At 39.8% G+C, this 14,076-nt stretch overlaps 1 protein-coding gene across 1 annotated transcript in view; it reads right to left on the reverse strand.

Moving 5' to 3' along the window:
* The window catches only part of LOC132096054 (Fc receptor-like protein 5), a 154,522-nt gene extending 141,326 nt beyond the window's left edge, over window positions 1-13,196 (reverse strand). Inside the window, exons 1-3 of the mRNA XM_059501175.1 lie at window positions 13,184-13,196; window positions 12,365-12,640; window positions 11,975-12,259 (exon numbers count right to left, since the gene is read on the reverse strand). Of these exons, the coding sequence (XP_059357158.1) occupies window positions 11,975-12,259; window positions 12,365-12,640; window positions 13,184-13,196 (574 nt within the window). The remainder of the gene's footprint in view (window positions 1-11,974; window positions 12,260-12,364; window positions 12,641-13,183) is intronic.
* Between the last annotated feature and the right edge of the window lie 880 nt (window positions 13,197-14,076).

Below are 14,076 nucleotides of genomic sequence, written 5' to 3' on the forward strand. Positions count from 1 at the left end.
TGTTTTCGTGTTTTTTGTCTTGTGAGTCACAGTTTTTTTGTATGTCTTCATTGTGTCTACCTGTCTTTAAGTGTGCATACAGTCGTGAGTTTTTGCTGGATGTTGGCAGAACCACATTTTTAGAGTTTAACTCTGCGCACGTGGAAGAGCAGTGGGACCTCTGTCTGCTCCTGAGGCCTTCACCATCATCGACTCCCAACTACTGCATCTCGCCCAATAAGTGGTGTGAGAGGAAACAGTAGAGGGGTTAGCGTGGAGGTATTTGTGTTTACATCAATGATGCGTGGTTCCACGATGCTGTTTGATGCTTGTGATCTGCAAACACTGCTCACCCCTGCTGGAGTTTATGATTATTAAGTGCCGATCGTTCTATCTGCCGAGGGAATATACAGCCATACTGCTCGTTGCTGTATACATTCCTCCGAACCACAACAACAGCAACAGGAACGATGCACTAAATTAACTGAACCAGCTCATCAGTGAGAAGCAGACAGCACACCCTGAGGCTTTTCTCATCATAGCTGGGGATTTCAACCATGCAGACTTAAAGAGTGTGTTTCCAAAAACACACCAACACATTAACCTTCCAACACGAGGTAATACAATTTTAGACCTTGTTTACACAACACAGAGAGGAGCCTACAAAGCCCTCCCCCACCCCCACCTCGGAGCCTCAGACCACATCCCTGTCATGCTAATGCCTGCTGTAACAGACCGCTCATTAAAGTCACCAAACCAGTTCACAAACAAATTCAAGTGTGGCCTGAAGGGTTGTCAGAGGGTCTTCAAGACTGTTTTGACACCACTGACTGGAATATGTTTAAGCAGGCTGCCACATATAATAGCACCACTGACCTCCAAGAGTACTCAGAGACTGTCACTGCCTACATCAACAAGTGTATTGATGATGTAACGGCCACATACACCATCACTGTCCGGGCCAACCAGAAGCCGTGGATGGCAGGAGAGGTCTACAGTCTCCTGAAGACGTGGAGCGCTGCCTTCAAAGCTGGAGATGAGGTGGGCCTGAGGACAGCTAGGGCCAACCTATCCCGCGGCATCAGAGAGGCTAAAGCCCCTTTCACACTACACGTCGGACCCTGCAAATTGCAGGAACATTGCCGGGTCGCCTTCTGTGTGAAAGCAAACACGTCCCGGGATTGATTCCGGCATTGAACCCGGTCGGGGACCTAGTAACATTGCCGGGTTTAATCCCGGGACGAGCGCTGTGTGAACAAAAGCCAGATCTAATGCCGTGTCGTAGTGATGACGCATGTTATCGAGCGACTCTTTTACCGGCTGTTTTGAAGGAAGATCAATGTTTGCAACAAAAAAATATGTGCAAACTGTAATGAAGCAGAGATCAGTTAGTTCCTCACTTTCCGCGCTGACGCCGAGATCGTTTGCCAGCTTCAGTGAAAGTATAACGTGCCTAAAGTTTTCGTCATGCCCTGATGTCACCTGTCATTACGAGACCTTTACGGGTTGTGTGTGAAAGCACGGACATATCCCGGGTAATAACTGGCAGTGTGAAAGTGCAAAATCTAGCGACCCGGGAACAATTGCCGGAACACTTTACCCGTGTATTTGCCAGAATCGCAGTGTGAAAGGGTCTTAAGAGACAGAACTCCAGGAGGATAGCCAATTGTTTCAGCAACAGAAGAGACACTCAGAGCCTGTGGCCGGGGATACAGACCATTACGGACTACAAGCCCCCACCGCAGACCTGTGACAGCAACATCTCCCTGCTGAACAAGCTGAACGCCTTCTTCGCTTGCTTTGAGGAACAAAACAGCACCACTCACACATATAGACTAAAAGGACTCAGAATGCTGTTCATAGACTTCAGTTTAGCATTCAACACAATCATCCATAAACAGCTCATTCACAAACTGATCCAGCTGGGGCTCAACACTTCACTGTGCAACTGGCTGTTGGACTTTCTGACTGGAAGACCTCAGGTAGTACGAGTCGGCAGTAACACATCCAGCACCATCACACTGTACACTGGGGCCCCCCAAGGATGTGTGCTGAGCCCGCTCCTCTTCACTCTGCTGACACATGACTACACACCGTCACACAACTCCAACCTCTTCATTAAGTTTGCGGATGACACGACTGTGGTGGGTCTCATTAGCAGATTATTCTGCAGCCAGATGACCCCAAAAGGGAATTTCCATGTAGGTCAACTGGATGTTGTTAGACCAGCCTTAGACCTGACCTGAGTAGATCATTGCAGTCTTGGTACAATATTTATAATGTTTAGGATTAATTACATATATTTTACATGTATTCTGTTATGAACAATGCTTTGGCAATACAGTGTGTACCCAAGTATGTCATGCCAATAAAGCAATATGAATTTAAACTAATATAAATTTAAGAAAACAGAGATTCTTCAATGTGACATTGAACATGTTTTCTAAGAAGGGAAGTAAATGAAAATGACATGAACATGTTGCTGGGAATCTTTTGCTCTTGTGGTAATATTTTGAGGTTTATGAAACTAGAGATGCAGAATAAGAATAACTATCTGCCCCGCTCTGGTTAAAACTATAGAGCAGAAACAGAGCAGAAGTCAAACCACAACCATCAGCTCAACCTTTATTAGGCCTCTTTTAACACTTCTGTCATTTTCTCACTTCAAGCAGCTTCTAAAGTCATCAACGCACAAATAAAGATGTGTCTTCAGTGATGAGCTAAAGAAGACAATGCAACACATGAAAATGTGAGGTGTATTGTAACAGTATTTTCCACATGGCTGCAGAAAAATTAGGCCCACAATAGAAACAACCCACAAAAAGTTGTGACTTCCACTACAAGGTACATTATCTACCAAACCACAACACTGAGAGAAGCATCTGCAGAACTCACTTTGACTGTGAACATTGATGCTATGATTATATTAGAGATGTTACCATTTTTTATGGTTATTGTATTTCTACAAACATTATCTAATTATAATAATTGAGACACATAATTATTGCATATTTATAAATATGTACTTCAGAAACACTTGCAAGAAGATCAGACATGATTCTGCAGCCAGATGAGCCCAAAAGGGTCGACTGGATGTTGTTCGACCAGCCTTAATTTGGGTGAGCCTTACCTCTGTTTACTGTAATATTACTCCAGCTAAGTGAGAAACCATGGTATGATTAAAACCAAAACCATTATCAGAGAAAGTAATGTTGGTCTTGGCTACGATGTGGAGAAGAACAACTCTCGCGTCAAGACGCTGTTAAGAGTCTGGGGCCGGATTCACGAAACTGTAATTTTCTTCCTATTTTTTAACTTAAAGAAAAAAAGTTCAGAATATTTTGTATTCCCAAAAATTATTCATAAAAATATATTTTATATAGAATAAAGTAAAAGACAAAACTAAAAAAGAATCTTCTTAAAAATCATTGTGAATAACTTTTTTAATTTAGGACAACCCCAGACTTGTCTTAAATCCCAAAGAATAAGAATTACTGAATGAAGTTATTGGGTTATTTCAAATTAACTGTTATATTTAAGAAATACAACAACACTAGCAACGTATACATACACAGCAGGACTATTAATAGGGATGTGCACAAGTTTTCTGAAGTAACAGATGACTGATAGTGTAAACAATGATCGGTCATGATTAGCCTATGTGTGTGTGAAACTACTTTTTGCTGACTTAAAAACTCAGTAGCATCTCTACAAAATCGAGTCAGATATGAAAGCGCAAAAACACACCACAAAAATGAATGAAACAGATCGCTGCAGCTTGAGACAGGCTATTTTAAAAGTAACTTCAAAACGCATTAAAAAACATGAAGCTGAGTGCCAGTCAAAGTTGCGACGAAAAGAGTGTGCTTATTATGATTATTAGCAGTGTTGCCAAGTCCGCTTATTATAAGCAACTTTGGGCTTGTTTTTCTGTAAAGTCAGATGGCAACGAGTACTAGCCAATCAGAGGCAGAGCAGGGCAATCTGTTTTCTTTTTCTGGTTAGGAAATGTCGTCATTGTGTGACGTAAACTTTAAATGAAAGCGCACGAGTTGCGACTGACTGGACTGTAGGAGAGTTTTTTGGAGGAACAAATGTCTGGGACAAAGTGGGCAAAATACGGTTATAAATAAAACAAAGAATGGAAGAAAGAGAAAGGAGTAAAGAATGGATTAAACCCCATCGTGGGGGAAACTCAAAAGCAATGTGCAGAGTAAGTGTGAAATACATGCGCACCATGCGGACCTCGTACAACATGCTAACACAGAGAAACAAAAACAATGCAGCACCGTTCTCCTCAATGAGGCTTACGGTCCTTGGGTTTCGCGGTCTCCAAACAGAACGAGTCAAGACAGAGAGCTGAGCTGATGTAGCTTGTCACACATCCATTAAATCAGTGGATCACCTTTGGGAGTTAATGTGCTCAACTTGTGATAAAGACATCAAAATGCAAGGCATTAATAAACCATGCCATTGCTCCGTGTATGTTCACAGAACTTCAGAGGGATATTGGAGGTGCTGATTACTCAATTGTTATTGATGAAAGCACAGACATTTCATCTGTCAAGCAACTGTGTGTGGTAATCCGCTACTTTAGTATAACACTGAACAAAGTTGTGTCCACCTTTTTGGGTTTAATAAACTTGGAGGGTGAAATAGCAGAGGTATTGCCTCCACTCTGACCTGTTTTCTACAGAGTATTGGACTGGAAATCAAAAGGTGCATTGGATTAGGTAAAGATGACTGCAGTGTCATGGTAGGGAAGAGGAATTCAGTGTACACTCAACTTCTACAGAAAAACCCAAATCTCCAGCTGCTCAAGTGCTTGTGCCATTTCATACAGCTGTGTGTAAGCAAGGCAGTGGAGATCCTCCCACACAACCTTGAATACTTGGTCTCTCATTCTCACAAACAGTGCTCTTTGCCGCCGTGAGTATGCAAAGATCTACAGTCTCGTCAATCCTAGTGAAATCCCTTTGATCCTTGTTCAGATGTCAGGTACACGGTGGCTTTCCATCCATGATTGCTGTTCACTCATACTCAATCAGTGGGATGGATTGAAGCTTCACTTTCAGCTAACCAAAGACCACCAGAGAGGTTATGATGCTGAAATCCTGCACCAGGGCCCCGTTCTTCGTACGTCGCTAACTCAGTTAGCTGGATTTGAATGTTGACGATTTGGCGTGATCTTGGATCGTTTGGTTCTTCGAAGCTCATCCCGGAGCTGCTGTCATAGCAACAGGTCCGTAAGCTTAAACCTGCTCGGGAGCAGCTTATTTCATGTAAACAGGATTAGATCGCTTCTTTTCAACCAGAACTGATACTCAAAATATGTCTGTTACCACCGCTACGTTATTACAAGAGTATCGTACCGATCCAGGGACAATAATTTAAAATAATAATCATTTAAAAAATTATTTAAAAATAATATAAAAATGCTGTGTAGTCCATAACAGCCTACTATAGACAGCCAGTTTTACTCACTGAAATATTTATTTGTCATAAAATTATTACTTCATAACTGTATTAGAGTCTTACACACATGCTATACAGATAATAGAGTTGTGCATTATTTTGGGTGATGACTGCTATTATAAGAGTGGCTTGATGGAGCGCAGGAGATGCAGATAACATGATATTGACCCTTAAGAAACTTTCATTAATGCTGTCACGTAACAAATCTGTCCAAATATAAAATGAAATGAATAGATAATTTCTACATTGAAATAAAAATGTAAAGACTGCACAACTATTATAAATTGCGAATATAAATAATTGGGAATCATGAAAAAAATTCTAATAAAATAAAAACATGCATCTATTATCTGTTTCATGTATCTATTATAACATTTATGTAGTTTTGTTTGCTTGGCTGTTTCCTTATAAAAGTCCAGAAATTTGTAAAGTTTTTTCGTCAGGTGTCGTTTTAAATTATATGACGTCATTAAATTGCCGTCTTGCCACCAGCCAATCGCTGCACTGCTGATCATGGTTTCGAGTATCGATACATATCCCCTTTTAAGCCAACACATGAACGCGCAATTATCTCAGATAACTCAATCCAGCGATACTAATCATACACAACAGGTGTGTTCGAAGAACCCAATTAGCCGGATCGTGATTAGCACGATGATATCATCTTGGATGTGTCATTTGATCTCGGATGTAATAAGCGACGAACGAAGAACGGGCCCCAGATGTACAGTGATCCTGTTAACCAACTGTACCTGCTGTTTTTAATGCCTTTTCTAGAAGAATTCAACAGGATCAACAAGCTGTTCCAGCAGGACAGGGGCAATCCATTCAAGATGTTGGAGTGTCTGCTTCTTTTCTTTCGCTGCCTCATCTCCAGAGTGGTGAGACCTGGAATGATCCCCACATCAGATGAACAACTGCTTGCAATTGACATAACAGACCCCAGTGTTTTGTTACCTGTGGGTGCAGTCAATTATGGGGTCACCTTCATGATGGCATTGGATGAAGCAAGAATGGAGAGCACGGCTGAGAGAAATATGAAGAGCAGGTGCCGTGACTTCTTGGTGGAGGCGGGCAGACAAGTGCAACAGAGACTCCCAGCTAACATCCAGATATGGAAATCTATGACTGTGTTCAGTCCGACTGTCATCCTGTCACAAACTAAACCACAGCTCAGCTCAGTCTCAATGCTGAAGCTCTACTCTGGTGATCTCGCAGCTCTTGAAACACAGTATCATGAAAAGTTCGACACACACTTGTGGTCATCATGCTCACTCGAACACTAGGCCAAATACAGGAAAGACGTCAAATAAGTAATCAAGTGGTCAAGTGCAAAGATGGCAAGTGTGGATATTTGGACAGTGCAACAGTTTAAGAAACAACGAATGCTGTACAATTAATAACAGCAAGAATGTTTGATAAAAGAGACAAACTATCACAGACTTACTGCTGCAAATGTCTGCCTCCGCAACTTTCTGTCTTCTCCATTTCTAGAGGAATACCTCTCCAGAAACACCACTGGACTGACTGCCTTTACGTCTTTTCAGCTAAAAATAAAAATAATAAAAAAGGGGAGAGAAAATAAAATTGAATAATATACAGAATGTTAATAATGATCTGTGAGCAAAATATTTAGATATAAACTGATATGAATGAACTGCAAGATGGAAAAATATTTTATTTTTTTTGGATTTACATTAAAAGGTATTAAAAGCATGGTACAGAACATATGATTACTGTGATATCTGTCATATAAAAGCACATAAAAACACTAACATTACAGTGATACAAACATAGCTGGTTTAGTGATTATTGTATTGTTGTATTGATTACTAATATACCATAGTAAAACTACAGTTACTGTGGTAAAAACATGGTAAATGTCCTGTTTACTGTGTTTTAACTTCACATTTTATTTATTACTACTGTAAGTGTCGTGATTACCATGATTTTACTACAAATACAACATCATTGAACCTGAAATTAATATAAATCGGATCAAAGGTCTATGGCAAGTCACGTGACCGATAGAGTTTAATCACCCCAGTTAGCAGCTGTTCATTTATTTAAACGCAATGAAACTCACAGACAGCCGCGGATGACCGATATAATACAGCGATTAAACATATGGCGCTAATCTGATTAATAAAGAAGACAGAATACATTTTATAAAAGGCATTAAAAGAGCGTATTTACGACTACTCACCCAAACAGTGGAACTGACAGCAAGTATCGCGATGTGTGCTGAATGAGACTTCTTGAACGTGATTTCATAGCGATAAACATCTCATGTCCTCGCGTCGAAGCTCTGACGCCAAAAGTTTCCCACTGAAAGCAATGAAGGTCGTAGGGCGTCGATATTTAGACGCCAAGAGGCACATTTGGCGTCAGTAAAGTGACGCTAGGGGCGCTTGACCATTCTTCGGTTTTTGACGCCTTTGGGGTGAGAATGGGTTGGGTCCCCACACTCTCCGCAACTAAACAAGAGGATAGTTACATTCTCATTTCACACAAGTTTTTGTTATGTTCGTTTTGATTATTTATATGGTTTTATTATGTTCTTGTTTGAATGTGGGCCATCAAGAATGTCTGGATGTAGAAGAAAAACATGTTGAATGTTTCAGGATATTCAAGATATTTTCAGATATTTCATGGGTTCAGCTCTGACAAATTGTTAAGCTGTTAAATATGTTTAATTTGCACCTTTTTACCTGAAGCAACCTGAAAGATAATGGTGGTGTTATTCTTCATATATATGAGGCTAAAGTGTTATGAGTCTTAAGAAAAATGTTTTAGACCAAGCCTCATCCTCACCTTTTCAAATGGTTTGACTGGAATGGTTTTTAAACCAGTTTATTTTATTTAAGTCTTTTCTAAATCACTTATTTGTTCATCAGAGCAGGAGCCACGTTATTTCTGGACACTAAGATCATCAATACTTTCTCCTGTTTCTGGGTTATAGTTATATAAAAATGGGATCTTCTGCAGTCCTTGTAATAATAAACAAAGAATTTGTGAATTCAGGAAGATATTTATTTGTGTGTGTAAATTGTAATTATCAGATGTTTACTGTGTATAAAATGTACTTGGTACATCAGTCTATATTTGATATCCCGTCAGTTTTCTAATGTTAAATAATGTTAAAAGGTGGTTTAACTCCCTCTTGTGGTCATTGTCCTGAAGCTCAGGGGGAGAAAAATAAATAAACTGTGTGTGCAGTTTTGTAAATTGAAGGATGCAAATTGAAAACCTGTACCCACAGTTTAAAATCGTCCCCATGGATTGTAAAACCGTGCACACATTTGCGGTCATGGTAGAACATTATATATATATATATATATGAGATTAGGATAAATCACTTTTTTTATATATATGATAGTTTATTGAACATTTTTATAAACAAGGAAAGGTTTAAAAAAAAACAATACTCCAAGGCCCAAACGAAGCAAAAATGTAATTTGGTGCAGATGATAATAGTTATATGGAGATATAATTCTGAAAGCTGATAATGTAAATCAATGAGATCTTTAGAACAGTGTAACAGAATATTTACATAAATTATATTTAAATACTTATGTTGAAAATACAACACAACGATAATTGAGAGAAGAACAAATACAGTTATGTTTGGATAATCAGGTAAATATAAGCTGCTTCAGTCCAGTAAGTGTTTGACTTGAAATATTACTAACACTGTAAAAGTTACTTTTACCTTAAATTCAGTAAAGATTTAACAGCAAAGAGACATTTATAGAATTACACTCAAACTCCGTTTACTCCGATGACAGAAAGCATCTAGCATCATAAAAACAGCATGTTGTTCAGATGTCATTTGACATTATAATTGTTGTTTGTGGTATTTAAAGGGTAACTTTCAGTAGCTTCCAGTGAATCTGACACACATGAAGAAACTGGTTTTGGAGTCGATGATGAGCAGGAGCTCTTTCTGTGTGGAGTTAGTTCTCTTGTTCTCCATGTGTTGTGTTCACAATCTAATCTACAGCGCAGGTGAATCAGAGACACTGGATTGAGTGAGAGTGTGAATGTGTGTGTGTTAGTCTTGTGATGGACTGCTCGTGTCCAGTGTGTTTCCAGCCTTCAGCCTGAGACTCCAGCATCCTGTGACTCTGAGCTTTGGAGAAGAGACGATTATTCCTCTGTTACAGCCGACTGCCTTTGGGCTTCACTAGATTTAACTGTCAAACACACACACATAAAACATTTATATTCAGCTCAATTTGACACTTTCTGTTTTGCTTCCACTGCAGGTATTGATTTATGAATCAAATAATATTTACAGATAAATATGAATCTATAAAGACAGAAGCGTTACCTCTCGCTCTGTAGCATTTGTAAAGCAGCACGACTGTCACCAGCAGATACGGACAAGCTGCCAGAAGAAAACTGAGGATGATGAAGAATGAAATCTGATCTGAAGATGACCCTGAAAAACAGAGACACAAGCACATTATTGAGAACATTACAGAGCTCCTAAAGACTTTCAGCAAGTTTACTGGGGAAAACACAACATTTTTGTAAACACAAAAACATGAATTCATGAGATTGAGTAAATGACCATTTATTTTGGTATAGAGTTTATTCTAATGCTGTAGTTAATGCGCTCTTCATTTCATTGAATTGTAGGATGTTGATGAGGTGTGTACATGTCAGTATCTGTGAAGTGTTAGTTATACTTCAGTTCATGTGAGTTTTCTGAAAGAATAAACACATCTGTCAATAACTAACTGAATGAAATCAAATCAGCGGACAGAGACTGATCTCCACAGACTCTCACCTCTGACTGAGATCCAGCTGTGCAGTGACTGTCCTCTCTCTGTTTTACAGTAGTAGAAACCCTCGTCTGACTCTGAGACAGTCGTGATGATCATCTCTCCTGTCGTCTGATTCTGGACGAGTGATCCGTCTTTATAGAAATCAGCTCCGAGGATCGAGGAGATTGTAGATCGATGTAAACAGTGTAGAGTCAGAGTATGTCCCTCAATCACAGGATCAACAGAACTCTCCAGAATCACATCACCATCTACACAACACAAGACACATCTGCTTACTGATGATGTATCAACACTATTCATCTTATGAACTGAACTGTACTTTAATTATGCTTCTTATGTGATGTTTGTACTAGTTTCATGCAGTCCAACGCTATCTCATATTAGGTGCCAAATTTCTATGAATTTAAATGACTTTATGTTGATATGTTTCATGTGGCAGTCGTCTGTGATTGGCTGGCACTTTAACTTTAGTTTTGTGTTCATTTATTTATTAAAGTTTTATGTTTAAATGTTCACTGTTTCCCGCCTCCTTCTCCATCATTTCACCACATTGTAAAATAGTTATGATGTGCCATGGGAGTATGTTTTGTGTAGTCAGACTTTTAACAGCTGGCATGAAACTGAGTCCAATTTGCTGCTAAATCAGACCAAAAACTGTCCATTTAAATGAGAGGAGACTGTCTGATGAATGTGGACAGGTTTAACTCCACTTTAATAGAAACAATGTATTCAAGTAATTGTACAGCAGTGCCAGTCTACTCTACACTCGTGTGTAGACTTTGTCATTACAATTCAGATCAGAATCTGTGTAGATGTGATTAGAAACAGGACTCACTGTGTACAGTGATGTTTAGAGGATGACGTTTCTCTCCAGATTCAGACTGACACCAGTAAACTCCAGAGTCAGATGTGCTGAGAGAGACGAGTCGACATGTAGATCCTGTTAGTTTTGAACAATCTTCTGTGTTTCTGTCTGTGTATCTTCTCACTGTCCATCCAGAAGAGTTCGTCTGATCCTCACAGCTCAGAGAGAGAGAGTCAGATGAGAAGTGTTGACTTCTGCGGGGACGGACCACCAGAAACACTGAAGGAGAAACACCTGAGACAGACCAAAACCACACTTAAAAACGTGTTTGAATAATAAAATGTGTAATTAAAATTATGATGAAATTTAGAACCAAAGTTTTAAATAAGAAAGGTCTTATGCATATTTTATGCATATGTTTCTGATCTGGTTTAAATTGAGAATTGGAGGGAAGTGAGAGCAGGTTTTTGAGGTTTGCATTGGTTTCAGATGGTTTTGTCCCCCAGAGACTGTAATAAAACACAAATACAGATGAGTTCAAGTATAAATACAGTCTCACAGACTCACCAGTGATCCACAGGGGCTGTGTGTTACTGGTCTTTGTGTAATAGGCCGGTCGTCCTCTCTCTGCTCTGCACGTATAAACTCCTGTGTGCTGTAGAGCAGCAGGACTGAGAGTGTAAGAGCCTCCAGCTCCTCTGCTGCTGTCGGACAGATGATCATCATCTCTGAACCAGCTGAACGTCCAGCCTGTAGAGGAGACTGTAACCTCACAGATCAGAGTCACTGAGTCTCCTTCAGTCAGCCACGGCTGTGGAGACACTCGCACTGCTGCCTGAGCTTCAGCTGAACAACACATGAGATGAGTTATAGAGAGAGAAGCTGTTCACACTGATGATAATGAACACACACACAAACTCACCTGAAACATTCAGTGTAACAGCATCACTGCGCTGAGAGCTTTGTGTTCCCATCTGTCCTGTACAGGTGTATTTACCACGGTGAATGTATTTAACACTGCTGATGTTTAACTCTTGTGTTGAGGTTCGGCTGACAGAGTTTTTATGTTGGTAGTTTGTTCCCTCTTTTACCCATCTGTACGTCCACTCAGTGTCTCCTCCCCACTTTATATCACATCTGAGAGAGACTGTTTCTCCTCTGAACACTTGTTCATCCGGTCGTACCGTCACCACAGCTTTAGGACTCACTGTACAAACACAGAGTATTACATTAATTATAGATTAAAAGTGTTAGATGTTCTGTAGATATTGTCTCTGATCTGTGTTATGTCAGATACTATGTTCTCTCTCACCTGTAACATTTACCCACAGTGCATCACTGTATTGTGTGTAGTAGACTGGTTCCCCTCTTCCAGCTCTACACCAGTACTGACCTCCATCAGACACTGAATCAATCTTCACTCTGTAGGAGTTTATTTTTGTCTTCTTTGTCTCAGAGTTCAGTGTGTGTTTGTACCAGTAAAAGTCCCATCCAGGAGACAGATTCATGCGACAGGTCAAAGTCACTGTGTTTCCTGTCAGTGCAGCTCCTGCAGGATCTGATGTGAGTTCAGGCTTTGGCTCCAGATCTGCAGGAGAACAAGAACAGATTCAGAGTTCAGCTGTGAGACAGATCTCTGAGTATAAGCCTCATGTAAGATTTGAAGAATCTCAGACACTTTTGGTGCTTTTCCACTGCATGGTACGGCTCGGCTCTGTTTCTTCTTCTTCTGTTTTTTGGCATGTTGCATCCTGTGTGTATATATCGCCACCTACTTTTGCTGTTATTCAGTCATGGTTTATGTATAATTATAGTATGGGGGCAGTAAAATTCTGTCAGATATTGTAATGGGAATGTCGTACAGTTTTGCCCGAGACTAAAAAATGAGTTCGGAGCCGCGGAAGAAACACTTGCTGCATCCTAATTCACATATCTGTCCTAAATAGTATTTGAAAATAGAATTAGTATGTCCCAAATCAGAGTAGGTTTATAAAAGTATGCCTAAGATTCCCGGATGGTCTCTACTTCCGGTTAGAACACTGTGAACTTTTATAATACGTTCATTAACGCACAAAACGTTCATTAACGTACACGGTCATTCACTTTTAAATGTGTCATTATGCAAACACACGAGTTCTTGGCATGATAGTCCCACAACTAATGTAGCAGAACAACGTGTCTCTTCGTTTCTCTCCAATACGGTAGGAAATTAAATTAAATGTGGATGCTGTTAATGGTGACAAGATGATTGACAGGTCAGTTTAAACAGTGACAGGATGCTCGTAACTAAGCAACAGAGCGTCCGTTACAGAAGCAGCTATGATGAAGAAGTAGCTCCCAAAGCTAGCCTACTATTCTTCTACATACTCAAAAGTATATATTTCTCACAAGCAAGGTAACAACCAGTGCTGTTTTATTGTTAGTAGAGTAGAACCGTTTTGAGAGACACATAGAGGTAATATACACATGCTCTCTCTCTCTCTCTCTCTCTCTCTCTCTCTCTCTCTCTCTCTCATAACTTAATTTATATCTTCATTAGTCTGCTATCAACAGATCAAGCCTCTGTTACTAGGTCTAAAATTACAGTTTGACAATGGAGGCGTTGGATGAGATGCAGAAGAAATGAATCCTACTCACAATAGCGTTTTAAGAACAAAAACCAGAAGAATGCCTTGAAATATATCATCTGATCATTGTCCTGAAGTGTAGAGACCGTAGTATAAGCAGAATAATTGACTCCGAGCCGTTGAATTATTAGAGAAATAATGCACACCTGAGGTGGTGATGTGGCCACGACGTGATTAATAATGTTTTTCATTTTACTGTATTCAGCTGTTGTTTCTCATTTAAGCCTGTATGCCCATGATATATAGCCTTAGCTAAACTTTAGCTAACTTATTATATTGTTGCTCATGAGTCATGGATGTTATCAGACAAATTAACTATATGTGTACCTAGCCCACCTAGCCTTATCTCCAAATGACTACAGCCCCATTGACTCTCTCTACCAATGCATTGATGAAA

This window comes from Carassius carassius, chromosome 2, assembly GCF_963082965.1.
Source record: "Carassius carassius chromosome 2, fCarCar2.1, whole genome shotgun sequence".
Taxonomy (NCBI): Eukaryota; Metazoa; Chordata; class Actinopteri; order Cypriniformes; family Cyprinidae; genus Carassius; species Carassius carassius.